General features: G+C 40.4%; 1 protein-coding gene across 6 annotated transcripts in view; it reads left to right on the top strand.

The window, feature by feature from the left end:
• The window catches only part of LPIN2 (lipin 2), a 104449-nt gene that overhangs the window by 76371 nt on the left and 11685 nt on the right, over positions 1-16393 (top strand). For all 6 annotated transcript variants that reach the window (XM_033178218.1, XM_033178217.1, XM_033178214.1 and 3 more), the window contains exons 5-11: positions 3853-3960; positions 4966-5089; positions 6837-7182; positions 10416-10515; positions 13401-13588; positions 15704-15797; positions 16197-16266. In XM_033178218.1, coding sequence (XP_033034109.1) covers positions 3853-3960; positions 4966-5089; positions 6837-7182; positions 10416-10515; positions 13401-13588; positions 15704-15797; positions 16197-16266 — 1030 coding nt within the window. The remainder of the gene's footprint in view (positions 1-3852; positions 3961-4965; positions 5090-6836; positions 7183-10415; positions 10516-13400; positions 13589-15703; positions 15798-16196; positions 16267-16393) is intronic.

The following is a 16393-nucleotide window of genomic DNA, read 5'->3' as shown; positions in this document are numbered from 1 at the left end:
TTGTTTTGACAAATGGCATTTCGTTTAAACTCTACTTTTCAAGAATTTTGTTGATAATAGAATTAAGGTTAATTGAGGCTCTTGAAGGAGGCAGATGGAAGAGGGAATCGTTTTTAAAGCAGATTGCTATAGCACAGCTGGAAGAAACTCATTTCTGGAAATTGGAGAGCTTTAAACTATACAGAGCTTTGTTTAAACTGTACCTAGTAAGTCTCCCTCCCCTCCTAAAGATGGGCGTTAGGCTTAAATATAACAGAAGCCTTGTTTGTCCTTCTAGAGGATGGACGGATGTCTGTGTTTGTGAGAGAGATTAAAAACATTGCACCTAGGCATACGTAGCCTTTTGGAGGGAAGAGACTCTGCATATTGGATGGTGTTCTAGCATAATCTTGAGTGCAAATATATGAAACATGCCACTGATGGAAATATTTCAAATACCAAGCAATAGCAAAAATGGAGGCTCAATATCAAACCATCAGAAAGGAGTCTCAACTTTTAATCCACTAAAGCAGACTTACTTAAAAAGTGATACCTGGGAGCTAAATCCAGGGAGCCTAAGACTTTTCACAGATAGCACCTACTGCTCTGATGATCTACATACTTCATCTGCTGATCAATAACTGACTTCTAGAGAACCCTCCATGTTCTTCTGGGGTGAGTGTAGATACTCGGGGTGACATGGATCTTACAGATGCTCCCTGCCTTTTCTCTCCTTCGATTCTGACACAGAACACAGAGAGAAGTATTGCAGGGCTCCATTTGTTTTATGGGAAATGCTCTATATCCAAATGCCAGCTGAGATCATTAGCCATGCTGAAATTCATTGACTAGTACTGTGCTAAGGTTACTGCTAGATGTTGTTAACAGAGTTAGTGATCTTTGGTTATGGTGGTTAGCAACCCCATTTATCCATTACATACTACCAGTGAAATAGTTTAAAATTCATGTTGCACCTAAAATTGATCCCACATAAATAATTCAGGCTATTTATTTTAGCATTCAATTGATTTTTTTTCTCACTTTAAAAAAACTGAGATATAATTTACACACAGCAGTATTCACAGACCGTAAGTGTGCAGTTCAGTGCATTTTGGCAGTCATATACATCCATGTAATCTCCGTCAGCTTTTGAATTGGAAAAATGTTAGGCTTAGAAAATGATGCGGAATTTGAAAGATGTGATGTTGTAGCACATCTGTGAGGGCTGGAGTGCCATGTTCACACTGGCTGTGAACCTCAGCCTCCGAGCCCCCAGCCCTGACAGAAAGTCACCGTTTACTTCTTTTGCTCGATTCTGATGTATTAGCACTCCTGTGTTTTACAAACAGAATCAGTCTTGTGCTGTTGTCTTCACGTTCTACTATGTGCACTCCACTGTAGCCTCATGCCACGTGCCTAATTTGTTACTCTGTCATGGTTTGCCTTGCAGGTCCCTGTTTTAAGGGATACCTGCCGTTTTGAAAGTTCCTAACAGGTTTCTAGAATTCCTATTTTAATAAAGGAATCTTAGGACTGAAAGGGATCTCAACATAAATCTTTTCTGTCACTGTAGTGGGCCTAGACTAATGGGCTGAATTTTTGTCAGGATATGACCAAAAAAGGCCATCTCTTGTCTTCCCGGGGCTGTGAATTCCGGTGGTACCTGATCGCTGTTTCAGTATTTTACTAAATCCTTTTTGCTTTGCTGAATTCTTCTTGGTTTACCTTTTATACTGCAGTGAAACATGATCCAATAAGTTAAATATTTGTAATATAAAAATTTCGGTTAGAAGTTTGTGTGACTTTTGCGTGGTTCTTTTCAGACCACTTTCACATCTGGATAGTGATGGCTCAAGCTGATGTGTCCTTTCAGAGTGGGCAAATAAGGACCATTCACAAACCTGATTTTCCCTTTCTCAAGGGAAAATTTGCCTTTTGATATCCCTTTATTGAAAAATAGAGTACTTTTTCCTAGATATCTTTCTCAGGCATATGTTCTCTCCCCTTGAATGAGTGATATGCCGGAGTAAGGCCCTAGAGATCAGAGTTAGGAAAACCTTAAATTAAAAGATTAAGCTATGTGGAAAAACTATTAACATGTCACAGTTAGTGGTAAATAAGAGTATGTTAAATTAGGATATAAAGGAAGAGCTTGGGCCGGGCGCGGTGGCTCAAGCCTGTAATCCCAGCACTTTGGGAGGCCAAGACGGGCGGATCATGAGGTCAGGAGTTCGAGACCATCCTGGCTAACATAGTGAAACCCCGTCTCTACTAAAACATAGAAAAAATTAGCCGGACATGGTGGCGGGCGCCTGTAGTTCCGGCTACTGGGGAGGCTGAGGCAGGAGAATGGCGTGAACCCGGGAGGCGGAGCTTGCAGTGAGCCGAGATCGCGCCACTGCACTCCAGCCTGGATGACAGAGCAAGACTCCGTCTCAAAAAAAAAAAAAAAGATATAAAGGAAGAAAAGTAATGTTAAAATACAAAAAAAAAACTAGCCGGGCGAGGTGGCGGGCGCCTGTAGTCCCAGCTACTCCGGAGGCTGAGGCAGGAGAATGGCGGAAACCCGGGAGGCGGAGCTTGCAGTGAGCTGAGATCTGGCCACTGCACTCCAGTCCGGGCGACAGAGCGAGACTCCGCCTCAAAAAAAAAAAAAAAACAAAAAAACCTGGTTTTCTATCCCTGTTTTTAGTCCAGCAAACTAAGTGATGTGGATATTCTCATTTACATTTATTTTCTGTCCTATTAGAACATTGAATTGTCTATAAGAAGCCTTTAAACTCGTATAATATGGCACTTTATGCTTTGCAAAGTTTTGTTTGTTTTTGAGATGGAGTCTCTCTGTCACCCAGGCTGGAGTGCAGTGGCGTGATCTCTACTCACTGCAACCTCCGCCTTCTGCGTTCAAGCAATTCTCTGCTTTAGCCTCCCAAGTAGCTGGGATTACAGGTGCCCACTTACCATACCTGGCTAATTTTTGTATTTTTAGTAGAGACACGGTTTCACCATCTTGGCCAGGCTGGTCTTGAACCCCTGACCTCGTGGTCCACCTGCCTTGGCCTCCCGAAGTGCTGGGATGAGCCATTGTGCCTAGCCAGAGTTTTTCTTTGTGCTTTCCTTTTTACTTTTCAGAGATTTCAACACGCTACACCATGTAACTCTCACAACAGGTAAATTGATTAAAACCTTATTAGCATTAGTACAACACCCTACCCAAGGTCCTTTTATGCATCTTAAAAGCATTTGTCATTTTTGTATCATCATCTTCACATCTTCACGTCTTGTAGATTCCAAGTAAAGGAAACCTTCTCACATAATTAGTCCTGAGATTTTAAGAGTTTAGGGTATTTTTTAAATTTTGAGCCATAGATCTTGTTTGTCTTTAGCTAATATTCATACATTTTCAAATGCTTTCAGTCAAAAGGGGAGAGCAGTGGAAAGAATAAGGGCTTACTTGTTTTGAATCCAACTACTTCCTAGCTTTTTGACTGAGCAAGTGACTAAATTTCTCTGGATCCTTGATTACTTAATATCTACAATGAAATATTACCTCATTTTGTAAGGATTGAATGAAATAGTCATAAAGCCTTAGTTTTCTTTTAGCCTTTGAATCACCCTTAAGGGATGGAAAAAAGAAATCACATTTCTCTTTTGTTCTCCCCCTATTTATTCCACATGTGAATAGTGATTGTGGTGTTTTATAGTGGGTGGCAGTGGTGTATCCCCCCTTCTCCTTCATATATTTTAAAGAGAGTTAGTCATCATTTATCCCTCTTCATTTTTATTGTTTGTAGTATCAGTAGGTTTGGGGGATTTTTTAAAGCTGACAAGAATGTCATCGTTCCTGCCTTTCTTTGGTTTCTCCTTTCATAGAGGATCTTCAAATGCTCCCTTGAAAGAAGAAGAATGTAAAGAGCCTTTGCTTTTCCATTCTGGGGATCATTACCCCTTATCCGATGGAGATTGGTCCCCTTTAGAGACGTAAGTATCTTTGAAATTTCTTGGTTTCTTGAAAGAGGAAGGAGGATGTATTAATTAGCTTTTCTGTTAATCTATAGTAATGATATTTCCCGTTTCTCTCACACAGCCGAGGAACTGAATGTTTACTTTTAACATAAATATGAATCTTTTCTCAATGATTATTTTATTTCTAAATTTGATCTGACTTACTCTAACAGTGTTGGCCAGTTGTAGATCTGTATAATCAGCATGGAATTTAGCCATCTACAGTTATTTTATTTTTTTTCTTTTTCTTTTTCTTTTTAGTAGAGACAAGGTCTTGCTCTGTTGCCCAGGCTGGAGTGCAGTGGCACACTCATGGTTCACTGCAGCCTTAAACCCCTGGGTTCCCGTGATCCTCCCGCCTCAGCCTCCTGAGTAACTGGGACTACAGGCATGCACCACTGTGCTCAGCTAAGTTTTAAGTTTTTTGTAGAGACAGAGCCTCGCTAGTTTGCCCAGGCTATTCTTGAACTCCTGGCCTCAGGTGATCCTCTCGTCTTGGCCTTCCAAAGCACTGGGATTACAGACATGAGACATTGTGCCCACTCATCTACCATTCTTAAAAATTCTCATCTTTTAGTGTCAACTGTTGGCTGTAACTGAATAATATAGTGAAAAAAAAGTATAGCCATAACTGTTTATTCTGCAATCAAATCCTCAGGTGTTACGTTAATTTGCCTGTTCTTCCTTAGCCTACAAAATTGTCTTCTTTCTCATTGACTTCTTGTGAAAAGCAAATTAGATTATGAATATACAGTGTTTACAAAGGACCTGGTAAGTCCTCTTAAATGCTAGTTGGTGTCATTTTTAGTATTATTAAAGAAAAGTGGAAGAAATAATTGATCTTCCCTTCCATGGACCATGTTTTTGTATTTGCAGGATAAAGTCGATATATTCAAATTTGTTTCTTTTCATCTGTCAGGCTCAGCAAGACTGAAGGTTTCCCGACTTTCAAGTCATCATGTGTCTTTATTCTCTTTACAGCACCTATCCCCAGACAGTGTGTCCTAAGAGTGATTCAGAGCTGGAGGTGAAACCTGCTGAGAGCCTGCTCAGATCAGAGTCTCACATGGAGTGGACATGGGGCGGATTCCCAGAATCCACCAAGGTACTAGGGTTTACTTGCCTGTGGAAAGTGTCTGATGAAACAAGCGAAGAATCCCTCCACCCACAAGTAAAGGAGGCAGTTTCTGACCGAGCTCTCATGAATGTAAATGATAGTGCTCTCATGTCGTAGAAGTAAATTCAAAGTTAACAGTTTTTGTAACATTTGGACTGTATATTTGCAACCGAAGGAATTCAGCAGTATTTTGTGTATATTTCTATTTACTGAATAATAATGATTGTCAATTATTATAAGGAAATTTTAAAAGGCACCTTAAACTAAAATTTTCTTTTTTTTTTTTTTTTTTTTGAGACGGAGTCTCGCTCTGTCACCCAAGCTGGAGTGCACTGGCCAGATCTTAGCTCACTGCAAGCTCCGCCTCCCGGGTTCACGCCATTCTCCTGCCTCAGCCTCCCAAGGAGCTGGGACTACAGGCGCCCGCCACCTCGCCCGGCTAGTTTTTTGTATTTTTTTTTTTTTTTAGTAGAGACGGGGTTTCACCGTGTTAGCTAGGATGGTCTCGATCTCCTGACCTTGTGATCCGCCCGCCTCGGCCTCCCAAAGTGCTGGGATTACAGGCTTGAGCCACCGCGCCCGGCCTAAACTAAAATTTTCACACTGCATTTTTATGTTTTATTTTTTTGGAGACAGGGTTCTTGCTCTGTCACCCAGGCTGGAGAGCAGCGGTGCAGCCAAAGCTCACTGCAGCCTCAACCCCCTGGGCTCAGGTGATTCTCCCACACCAGACTTTCAAGTAGTTGAGACTGCAGGTGTGTGCTACCACACCCAGTTAATTTTTTAGTTTTTATTTTTTGTAGAGACAAGGTCTCACTATAACAGCTTGGCCCGATCTCAAACTCCTGGGCTCAAGAGATCCTTCTGCCTTGGCCTCCCAGAGTGTGGGATTACAGGTGTGAGCCGCCATCCCCAGCCAACACTGAAATTTTAAACAAGAAATTGTTAAACCTTTTTTTGCAAGCTCGTAATGAAAGAAGAAAGAACTGGGAAGATAAATTTCTTGAGAGAGAAAATGTTTAGATCTCCTGTTGAATTTAGGTTTTTTAAATATACAGTTTGCTTATATTTGTGATCGAATTTAGACTTGCCACTTTTTTATACTGCTTTAACAGAGCCTTGATGTGGTCCAAGGAGGGCTAAATTTTCATTTAGTTTTCTCCCCCAAAATGAGTATTTTCTACTTCTTAGTAACTGAAAATTGTCAGTTTCTTCAGTCTTCTCCAGTATAACTTTTCAGTAGAACATTTAATGTATACCTTTTTTTTTGAGATAGAGTCTCACTCTGTCACCTAGGCTGGAATGTAGTGGTGCCATCTCGGCTCACTGCAACCTCCATCTCCCGGGTTCAAGCAATTATCTTGCCTCAGCCTCCTGAGTAGCTGAGATTACAGGCGCCTGCCACCATGCCTGGCTAATTTTTGTATTTTAGTAGATTTCATCCTGTTGGCCATGCTAGTCTCGAACTCCTGACCTCAAGTGATCTGCCCTCCTTGGCCTCCCAAAGTGCTGGGATTTTAGACGTGAGCCACCGTGCCCAGCCAGAACATTTATAAGTATCACGATATTGAGCAAAATGCAATTATTAGTTTTTCTCACTTTATTATGGAATTTTTACATGTACAAAGTAAGACATTTAATGAATGTGTTAAGTTAAAAATAGAATGAACACATTGGCAAATTATAACAAATACCCTGAAAATAGTTTAATTTTTAAACGATTTAACTTTTTTAGGTCAGCAAAAGAGAACGATCTGACCATCATCCTAGGACAGCTACAATTACACCATCAGAAAATACCCATTTTCGGGTAATTCCCAGTGAGGACAGCCTCATAAGTGAAGTTGAGAAGGATGCTTCCATGGAAGACACTGTCTGTACCATAGTGAAGCCCAGACCGAGAGCCCTGGGTACACAGATGAGCGACCCAACGTCTGTGGCAGAGCTTCTCGAACCTCCTCTTGAGAGTCCTCAGATTTCATCTATGTTAGATGCAGACCACCTTCCCAACCCAACCTTAGCGGAGGCGCCCTCAGAATCCAAACCGGCAGCTAAAGTAGACTCGCCGTCAAAGAAGAAAGGTAATCATTTGTTTAATTTGGCTGCAGGTACTCTCAAATTACATGGTGAATTATTTCAGTGTTCCACATAACATGTGATGGGTGCCTCTGTATTTGTACTCACCAGTCAAAGCCCATCGCACACTTTCTTTATTTTTCTTTTTCTTCTTTTTTTTTTCTTTTTAGCTGGAGTTTCGCTCTTGTTGCCCAGGCTGGAGTGCAATGGCGTGATCTTGGCTCACTGCAACCTCTGCCTCCTGGGGTCAAGCAGTTCTCCTGCCTCAGCCTCCTGAGTAGCTGGAGTTACAGGCACACATCATCATCCGCAGCTGATTTTTTTGTATTTTTAGTAGATATGGTATTTCACCATGTCTGGTCTCGAACTCCTGACCTCAGGTGATCTGCCCGCCTCGGCCTCCCAAAGTGCTAGAATTACAGGTGTGAGTCACCATGACCAGGCCCTTCACTCACTTTCTTAACAATTGCTTTCCATGGTGTCCCCCCTGGAAAGTCCACTTGGAGCAGGGCCTGACTTTCAACTCCTGTCTCCTGACTGTTGCTACTCAGTGGGTTCTTGAGAAGCATTTACTGAGAAAATAAATAATGAGTTGTAATCAATTGATGAGTAAAATTAACCACTTTATTGATTAGGTATGTCAGTAAAGTGAAGTAGAATCTTAAAAAATTAGAATAGAGAAAAAATGTTTTCACTTGTTTCATCTTCTTAGTTGAGGCTAAATTAGGTAGGTTTTTTAGCAGTAACATTGGATAAAAATAAATGCATACTAATTATGAGAATGTGCTCTCTTGTGCTGATTATTTCCCTTTAAAATAGGTAGAAGGCTAGGTGCAGTGGCTCACACTTACACACTTGTAATCCCAGTACTTTGGAAGCTGAGGCGGACAGATCACTTGAGCTCAGGATTTCAAGATCAGCCTGGGCAACATAGTGAAACCCTGTCTCTATCAAACATGGAAAACTGAGCCTGGCGTAGTGGTGTTTGTGTGTGGTCCCACCCAAGCTGAGATGGGAAGATCGCTTGAGCCCTGCGGGCAGAGGTTGCATTGAGCCAAGATCACGCCACTCCATTCCGGCCTGGGTGATAGAGTGAGACCCTGTCTCAAAAATAATAATAATAATAATAAATAAAAATTACCTTAAAAATTATTCTAATCACCTGAGCCCAGGGAGGTCAAGACTGCAGTGAGCTGTGGTTGCACCACTGCACTCTAAACCATGTGACAGAATGAGACTGTCTCAAAAAAAATAAAATAGGTAAAGCAAACATCCAACTCCTGGTTCAACAGTTCTTCCTCACTTTTGGAACACAAATTTAATCAATCAGAACATCCTTACTATTTGAAAATAAAAAGCCAACCATCGCTACTTGGTACAGTAAGAGTCAGAACAGACATACTCAGAATCCTGGCCTTGGATCCTATTTTTAGGGAAGTGTGAAACCTTCCCTAAAATTACCCAACATCATATATAGCTAGCTACCTATTTCACTTAAAAAAAAATTCTAGCACCAAAGATGAGGTAATTATAAACCAACTTAATATATATTCACTACAGGTATGGACCTTCAAGGTCACTCAGAAATAATTTATCTAAAATGAAAGAATGTGACTGTCAAAGGTATTCATGGTCAAATCCAACCATCTAGCTAATGGTGGCTTCACTTGGCACCTGCTCTTCCACCAAAGGCCTGTAGCCATTTGTTCTGCTCTAAGAGATGTTAAGGAGGGAAATCCGGTTCTTTTAGGATAAATGCTTTGTTTTTGGAACTGATGACCCTTGTTCTTTAGCACACAGTGCAGGATCTGACTAGAGACAGGAACCCTGAGTGGTTTTTACTATTCTTTGGCCTCGTTCTTTTTACCCTCTACTTTTTATTATACATTTTTGCCCTCCCTCTCTCCTTCTCAACCCCCTCTCCCTACATCTCTCCATTCATCCACATACAGTGTTGTATTAATGAAACATTTGAAAACAAATTGCAGGCATGACATTTCATTCTTAGATATGCCAGGATTTACCTTCTAAGAGTGTGAACATTCTCTGCATTGCCCCAGTACTGTTGTCATCTTGAAGAATTCCTGTTTCCATTTCCCTAATTGTACCAAGAATATTTTTTTAGCTGGCCTGTTTCCCAAGCCAGAATCACATCAGGGTTCACATGTTGCATTTGATTTTTATGTTTCTTTTAATTGATCTTTTTTATTTTAGAACGCTCTCTCATATACCCATACACACCCTCATACCCACTCTACACCCGTGATGGTAACCTTTTAAAGAGCCCAGCCAGTGTCTTCCAGGCTCTCTCATGTCCTGGATTTGTCTGTTTTTTTGAAGGTGACATTCCTGTATTTTCTTAACTGGTAGTTAGCTCTAGAACATACTGCCCACTGGAAATGGAATATGAATCACATGTGTCATTTTGAATCATCTCATTGCCAATTTTAAGAAAGTAAAATAAGGTGAAATTAAGTTTAGTAATATATTTCATCTAAGCCAATAAATCCAAAATATAATTTTACTGTGGAATCAATATAAAATTATTAATGAAGTATCTTAATTTTGTTTACTTTAGCAACAGTTTAAATGCTCAGTATACCCACATGTGGCTGGTGGTCACTAGAGTGGGCAGTACAGGTCTAGAGGCTTAGAGTTATTGTTTCAATTGCAGATTACTTTATTGCATATATTGGGTACTCATATTGTGTCTCGTGATGACCACTAATAGTAATGCTGAACGTGATTATTGTTTAAGATGTTATCTGCCGCATCTATCCATTGTGAAGTGTTTTTTGTCCTTTTGTAGTTAGAAGGTAACGCAGGGTGGATACTTGGGCACCATGTGAATATCCTGTGCCCAGACAACCTTCCCTTCATCGTTTTAGAGTAGTGCCCTCGTTCCCAATGCAGGTCATTGCCTTAAGTTTGGTCATGCTTGTTCTTACCTATAAATATAAAAAAGACTTCACCATTAAAATATAAATTATTTAGGGGCTAGTATTACTCAATTAACAGCAAATGAGAAAATAAGTAAAATCAAAGTATGTGTATGAAGCACTGAACTTCTCTTCTATTGGCATGGATGGGTGAGAACCAACCTAAGTAAAAAGGTTGGTTGACACCTTTAAAATTAAAACCCTATTCAAATCTTACTGTTTGCAAACCTGTGTGTGTTTTGCAAAGTTGTAAATGAAGAATAAATTCTTACCTCTGATTTTTTTTTTTTTTTAAACAGGTGTTCACAAAAGAAGCCAGCACCAGGGACCTGATGATATTTACCTTGATGACTTAAAGGGTCTGGAACCTGAAGTTGCAGCTCTTTATTTCCCTAAAAGGTAGAGTAGTCGAGTAGTCCTTGTTTATTGAAGGACAGCTCTGAAATAGTCTAATTATTTCTAGAGTAAAACATTTTATCTCAGGAAAAAAGAACAAGTTGATGGTATCCTTTAGCTAAATGTGATGATGGCTTCAGGTTTTGGAAAATTTAGAAATAGTTCATGTGTTATTTCGATATAGTGACTTGAAACTAATAATTATGAAGACATTTTCAATACAATGAGGAGAGAGATACTAGTTAAACCTACATAAGGGTATATGACTTCTGATTCGCTTTTCCTGTAGTGGTTAATACAAACTCAACATGCTTGGGGAAATTTTTTAGCATTTATTTTATTATGTGTTTTTAAAGAAACGCATCTTTATTTGAAAATGTTTTCCAAAGAATGCTTTCACTCCTTTGGAATCTGAGATCCTGAGCCTTTTCTGAGCCGGGTCTGAGTCTGGTGAGGTGCTGCCCCAGCCGCCCGTGCTCCCCACATGCCCTGCAGTCCCACAGCTGTCACCCAGCCCCCTCACTGTCCTGCACCATTTTCCCTTTGAATTAATTCAAATAAGAGCCTCAAATATGATACACTTGGACTGCCTGCCCAAGTTCATTTCCACTCTTAGGAGAAATCTGTTAAACTATTACTCTGTGGTTACAAAAAAACAGCTTTTCTCCACGGAAAATGTGACTTGCATATACCGAGCCATAGGCACACATAATTAAACACTTGCAATGAATTACTGAAAAGTATATTTTGTTTTTTATTTGGAATAGAAAGATGGGATTGATATAAGGCTATTTAAATTTTTTACAGGTATTTTGGGAAAGTTCTTAAAACTCTAGCTCTGTCCTAAATTTATCTCAACATATCTACTTCATTTGAGGTAATAGTTGGATTTTTTGAAGGTGAAAAAACAGAAGTGGCTTTATTTTAACAGTAGGAAAGTTCAAATATAAGCTGTCATAGAATTACCACCTTTTCCCCACATTTCCCAGGCCTTAATCATTTATTTATATTGGTGTTCCTTAGGTATATGTCTTAGTTTCTCTTTTAAAAAGTGAGGAGAGTAACTAAGGTGATGATACCTTACTCCACGCTACTGTAATTTACCTGTTCACAGTCACTGTCCATGCACTAAGGAAGCTTCTTACCTCAACTACTTCTTGAAACATTTCATAAATATTTAAAGATAGTGAGTGAGACTCTTGTAATCCATACAAGCATAGTCATGTCGTGATCCTTACCGTCTTCATTACCAAATTTACAGTATTGGTAATTATCACTGAACTTTAGTATAAATCACACACTTCTGTATTCGGTGGCATACTGAGTCAGATGGCATCCCCATGTTTGTAGATGGTGTTACTGGTTGGGGTAACACTAACCGCTGTAGAGGTGGAACCCCTGACCTTGTTGGCCTACCGCGATGGAGTTTTGTTTCTTGCCCCTGTGAGAACGCGCTGCGTTGGTGTTGGGGGGGAGGCCTTGCCCACAGGGATTCAGGAACACAGGCTTCTTTCACCTTGAGGCTCTCCCATCCCCAGAGGGTCTCAGAGTCCAGAGTTTACGGGCAGCAGAGAAAGGAATGAACATCGCATAGGAGAGGGCCCCTGGGGAGAGGCACCACGTATCCCTTGTTCACGGCTTGGTCATGTGCTCACGTGGCCACACCTGACTGCAGGCGGGCCTTGCCGTGTGCCCCAGAGAAAGAGGACACAGGTGTGGTGAACACAGAAGGGTTGGCCTTGCCCCTTACCCCCAGTATAACAACAGTTCTGATTTTCTGTGTCCAGTGAGAACATTCTGTCAGTCCAATTAATCTCAATTTTGTGGGTATGAGTGTGCATTGCTATTAAGAGAAAAAAAATCCAAAAACCTGAATTTTTTTGTTGATTCAAATGCGAAACAGCTTTTGAAGCTGTTTAGTTACAGCATAGCTGCAGTCTGCTGCCACCTACTGCTCGAAGATGAGATTTGTTGGAAAGAGCGAGTAAACCGCTGGGTCACTGTTTTTTTTAAATCAACATGAAAAATACCGGTTTTTTGAATAAAATAAGTGAATTTGAAAATTCTCAATATCTCAAATGTGACATGAAATACCTATTGAAAGGGTATAGAGTAGTAAGTGTTGGTGACCATGAGACTTAAGGTGCTGTGCCGTTCGTGATTGTTCCCTCTCATATTTGTACTTCATTGCATAAGGTTTCCCTTGATCACCTTCTGAAACCTGGCTTCTGTGCCTTATCTTGAAACATGAAAATATTCAGGAACCTCATCTTTAGCTCCTGGAAGGACAGTTACATCCAGTTTATTTCTCACTGCGTTTCTTTTTCTGGGTGGGTCTTGCCCCTGGAGAATTTGCTCGTTGAATTTCCCCTTCCTTCTTTGTGAGGTGACAGGCGAACTTAGGAAAGCCTTGGTTTTTAAAGAATATAACCTTGGACTACAGTAATTTTCTACAGGATGTGTAAAGTGCCACAGCTTTTTCTAGGATGTTAGGATCAAAGGTTTGCAAGCATCAGATTTTCTTAATTACCCTGTCATTTTCATCATGGAAATGTAAATAAATACTTATAACTGTTTTACTCCTTTAATTAAAAATCAGAAAGGCCATAGTTGAAATGTTTGCATTATTGTGAATGATCGTAGTGATTTTGTGACATATTTACTATATTCACAGTTACTTTCTCACTATTACTATATTAGGTTATCTTTAATGTCATTTATGATACAATTCTAAACCCTACCTAAGAAAAGTTGTGCCTGATTATGGGTCCGTCTGTTCTTTTTAGGGGATGTGTTATTTGGTTTGAGCCCCCAGAGAACCATGCAGTAAACCAGGAATTCAAGGAGTTGTAATAAAGCAGATCTTTTTCCCCATCCCCTGCCCACAGCGAATCGGAGCCCGGCTCCAGGCAGTGGCCTGAGTCTGACACACTCTCCGGCTCCCAGTCCCCACAGTCTGTGGGAAGCGCAGCTGCAGATAGCGGCACTGAGTGCCTCTCAGATTCTGCCATGGACTTGCCTGACGTTACCCTCTCCCTTTGCGGGGGCCTCAGTGAAAATGGAGAAATTTCAAAAGGTACGTGGGGTGTTCGTGCCCCGTCTTCATTTCAGAGAGCAGTCTGGTCATCACTTGCTTAAAACTTGCCATGTAAGCAATATCCTGCCATTTCAGGATATATAAATTCTTTAGTGATTTTGTGCAGTTAACAGGTATATTCTGTAATGTCAGACCCTTACACCCTCATTTAAGGTCTTAATTGACACCTGTTTATGGGGTGGCTTTGAGGTAGTGTGCCCTTAAAGGCTCTAATTTCAAATTAAGAGATTGGGAGTTATCCGGCCGCCCTGTTTTCTGAGCCGTCAGGGTGGGATCATCACACTGCACCAGTTTTCCCGTCTGTAAAGTTACTGAAACATTTATGGGAGTGGGGCCCAGCTGACCTTCTGGAAAGCACTGGGCCTTAGATGTGAATATAGGGCCCTGAAGTTGTAGAAAATTGATTGTCCACTGAGTAAAGGGTCTTTCTGGCAGAAATTAGGAGGTTTACTTCCTGTGTAAGGCTGGAGAGTTGGCCCACGAGAGTAAAGCTTGCTCAGAAGTCGGGAGGGAGTTTAGCAGAGATGTCAGGACGCATTTAGGCTGGGCTGAGTGCCGTGTGCGTCTGTCCTCAATTCATCAGCATTTTTTTTTTAACCTTCCTTTTTGAACTGAACTCTTCTTGGTATTTCTCAGTTTGGCCTGTGGCCCCTGTTTGATTTTCCTCTAAGGAAATATTTTCTTTCCATGACTAGTGTCATCTTTTGTCTTCCCTTTCCCTTAGAGAAACTGAAGGCATGATGTGGCAGACCGTATGGCCAGAGGCTCAGGACCATGTGTTCCTGAAGTCTTTCCTTTCCAGGGTCACAGGAAAGCTCATTATGTGTCTTCTCTGTCTCTTCATTGTTTGTTTGCTTTATATTTTGCAAGAAATTTAAAGTGTGATGTGGCCTGTGGTTCATTCTAGGGACAAAGTTAAATAGGTCACATTCTTTTTGTAATCCTCCTAAATGTTCAGTTTAAAAAATTATATGTGAGGGAATGAGAAATACAAAATATGTAAAATATAAAAGTTACACCTTTGTTTTAAATAGTGGTGACTTAGTCTGGTAGAGTTTATTGGAAGAGGCAGAAATGGCAAGTAAAGGTAAATAATACACACATTACCTGGAGAAACAGTCCAAGTGAGCAGTTTCTCTGTTAGCCTAGATCTAAGAGAATACAGGTTTAGGAACAGGGTACAAAGATTCATGGGAAGCCCTCATTCACTCTGTAAGAACTCTGGATTTATTTCACAGACCTTGAGCCCAATTCCAGGGTTTGTTTGTTTATTTGTTTTTAATTCTTCAAGCAATTCTAAGATACATGTTTTGTTGTTGTTGTTGTTTTTATTATTTAAGACAGAGCCTTGCTCTGTCACCCAGGCTGGAGTGCAGGTGGCATCATCTCAGCTCACTGCAACCTCCATCTCCCAGGTTCAAGCGATTGTCATGCCTGCCTCAGCCTCCCAAGTAGCTGGAATTACAGGTTTGCGCCACTACACCTGGCTAATTTTTGTATTTTTAGTAGAGATGGGGTTTCACCATCTTGGCCAGGCTAGTCCCTAACTCCTGACCTCAAGTGATTGGCCTGCGTTGGCCTCCGAAAGTGTTGGAATTACAGGCATGAGCCACTGAGCCTGGCCCAAACAATTTTAAGATATGTTTTGATATAGTGTAGCTTGCTAAAGCTGTAAGACCCCCTATGAATATTCCCCAGTTATGCCGTTGCCTGCCAGTAAAGTTTCTTCCTCTGAGAATAGAACTTAGAGTTTTCGCGCACGCATGTGTGTGTGTGTGTCCGTCTGTCTGTGTTTGTCTTCCGTCCCTCTCTAGCCACATCTGTATGTATTTTTTTGAAAGTCTCTGGCGTGTCCCATTTTACTAGTTTGTTTTCACTGGGAGACAGTGGAAAAGGAGAATAGAAAATAAGTGTTCTTTCTTGTCCTGGGGGAAAAAAGCATCTGATATTTTGCTTTTGATGAATATTCAAAAATTAGTTTTTTTAGAAAGATGATTTTAGCCTGCAATTTCTGCAATGCACAGAATATTATAATAATCTCATATAGGGATTTATGTAATCTCTAACTAAATTGATTATTATTTTACATTGCAGAAAAATTCATGGAGCATATCATTACTTACCACGAATTTGCAGAAAACCCTGGACTTATAGACAATCCTAACCTTGTAATAAGGATATATAATCGGTAAATACTCCAGCTTTTATAATTGTTAACTACTCTTGCCATTTTTTTACAAGGCCATTTTTAACTGTTACTTATCAAAGTTTTCCTTCTTATAAGACTTGTCATCTCATATAAATTAGCCACTGGGCAATGACTTTGAAGTGAAAGTAAAGCTTCAATTTTGTTTTTAAATGAAGCATTGAAATGTTACTCTGATAGATTTTATGGCTTTTCTGTTCAGAGAAGTTGTGCTTGAAGCAAAGGTTATTCATGTGACAAAAAATTAGCTGATCATCTTTATTGAAAAGAATGAGCAATTTTATATGTCACTTCTCTCCTCTCTCCCTTCCCCATTCCCTCCCCTTCTCTCTTGCTCACTTTCACTGTGTAATGGTTTTGCAAAATTTTTGTTTCTCACAGTTACTATAACTGGGCTTTGGCAGCTCCCATGATCCTTAGCTTGCAAGTATTCCAGAAGAGCTTGCCTAAGGTGAGGTGATCCACCATCTGCTGCCTTTCCGAAAGCATCCACTGCATCTAGTACTTACACGAATCCATATGTGCATATTTCTGAACTGGGTACTAGTCAAAGTTTTACTTGAGCTTAGTATTTAATA

Source organism: Trachypithecus francoisi, unplaced genomic scaffold, assembly GCF_009764315.1.
Source record: "Trachypithecus francoisi isolate TF-2019V2 unplaced genomic scaffold, Tfra_2.0 Lachesis_group19, whole genome shotgun sequence".
NCBI lineage: Eukaryota > Metazoa > Chordata > Mammalia > Primates > Cercopithecidae > Trachypithecus > Trachypithecus francoisi.
This window is presented reverse-complemented; position numbering and strand designations above follow the sequence as displayed.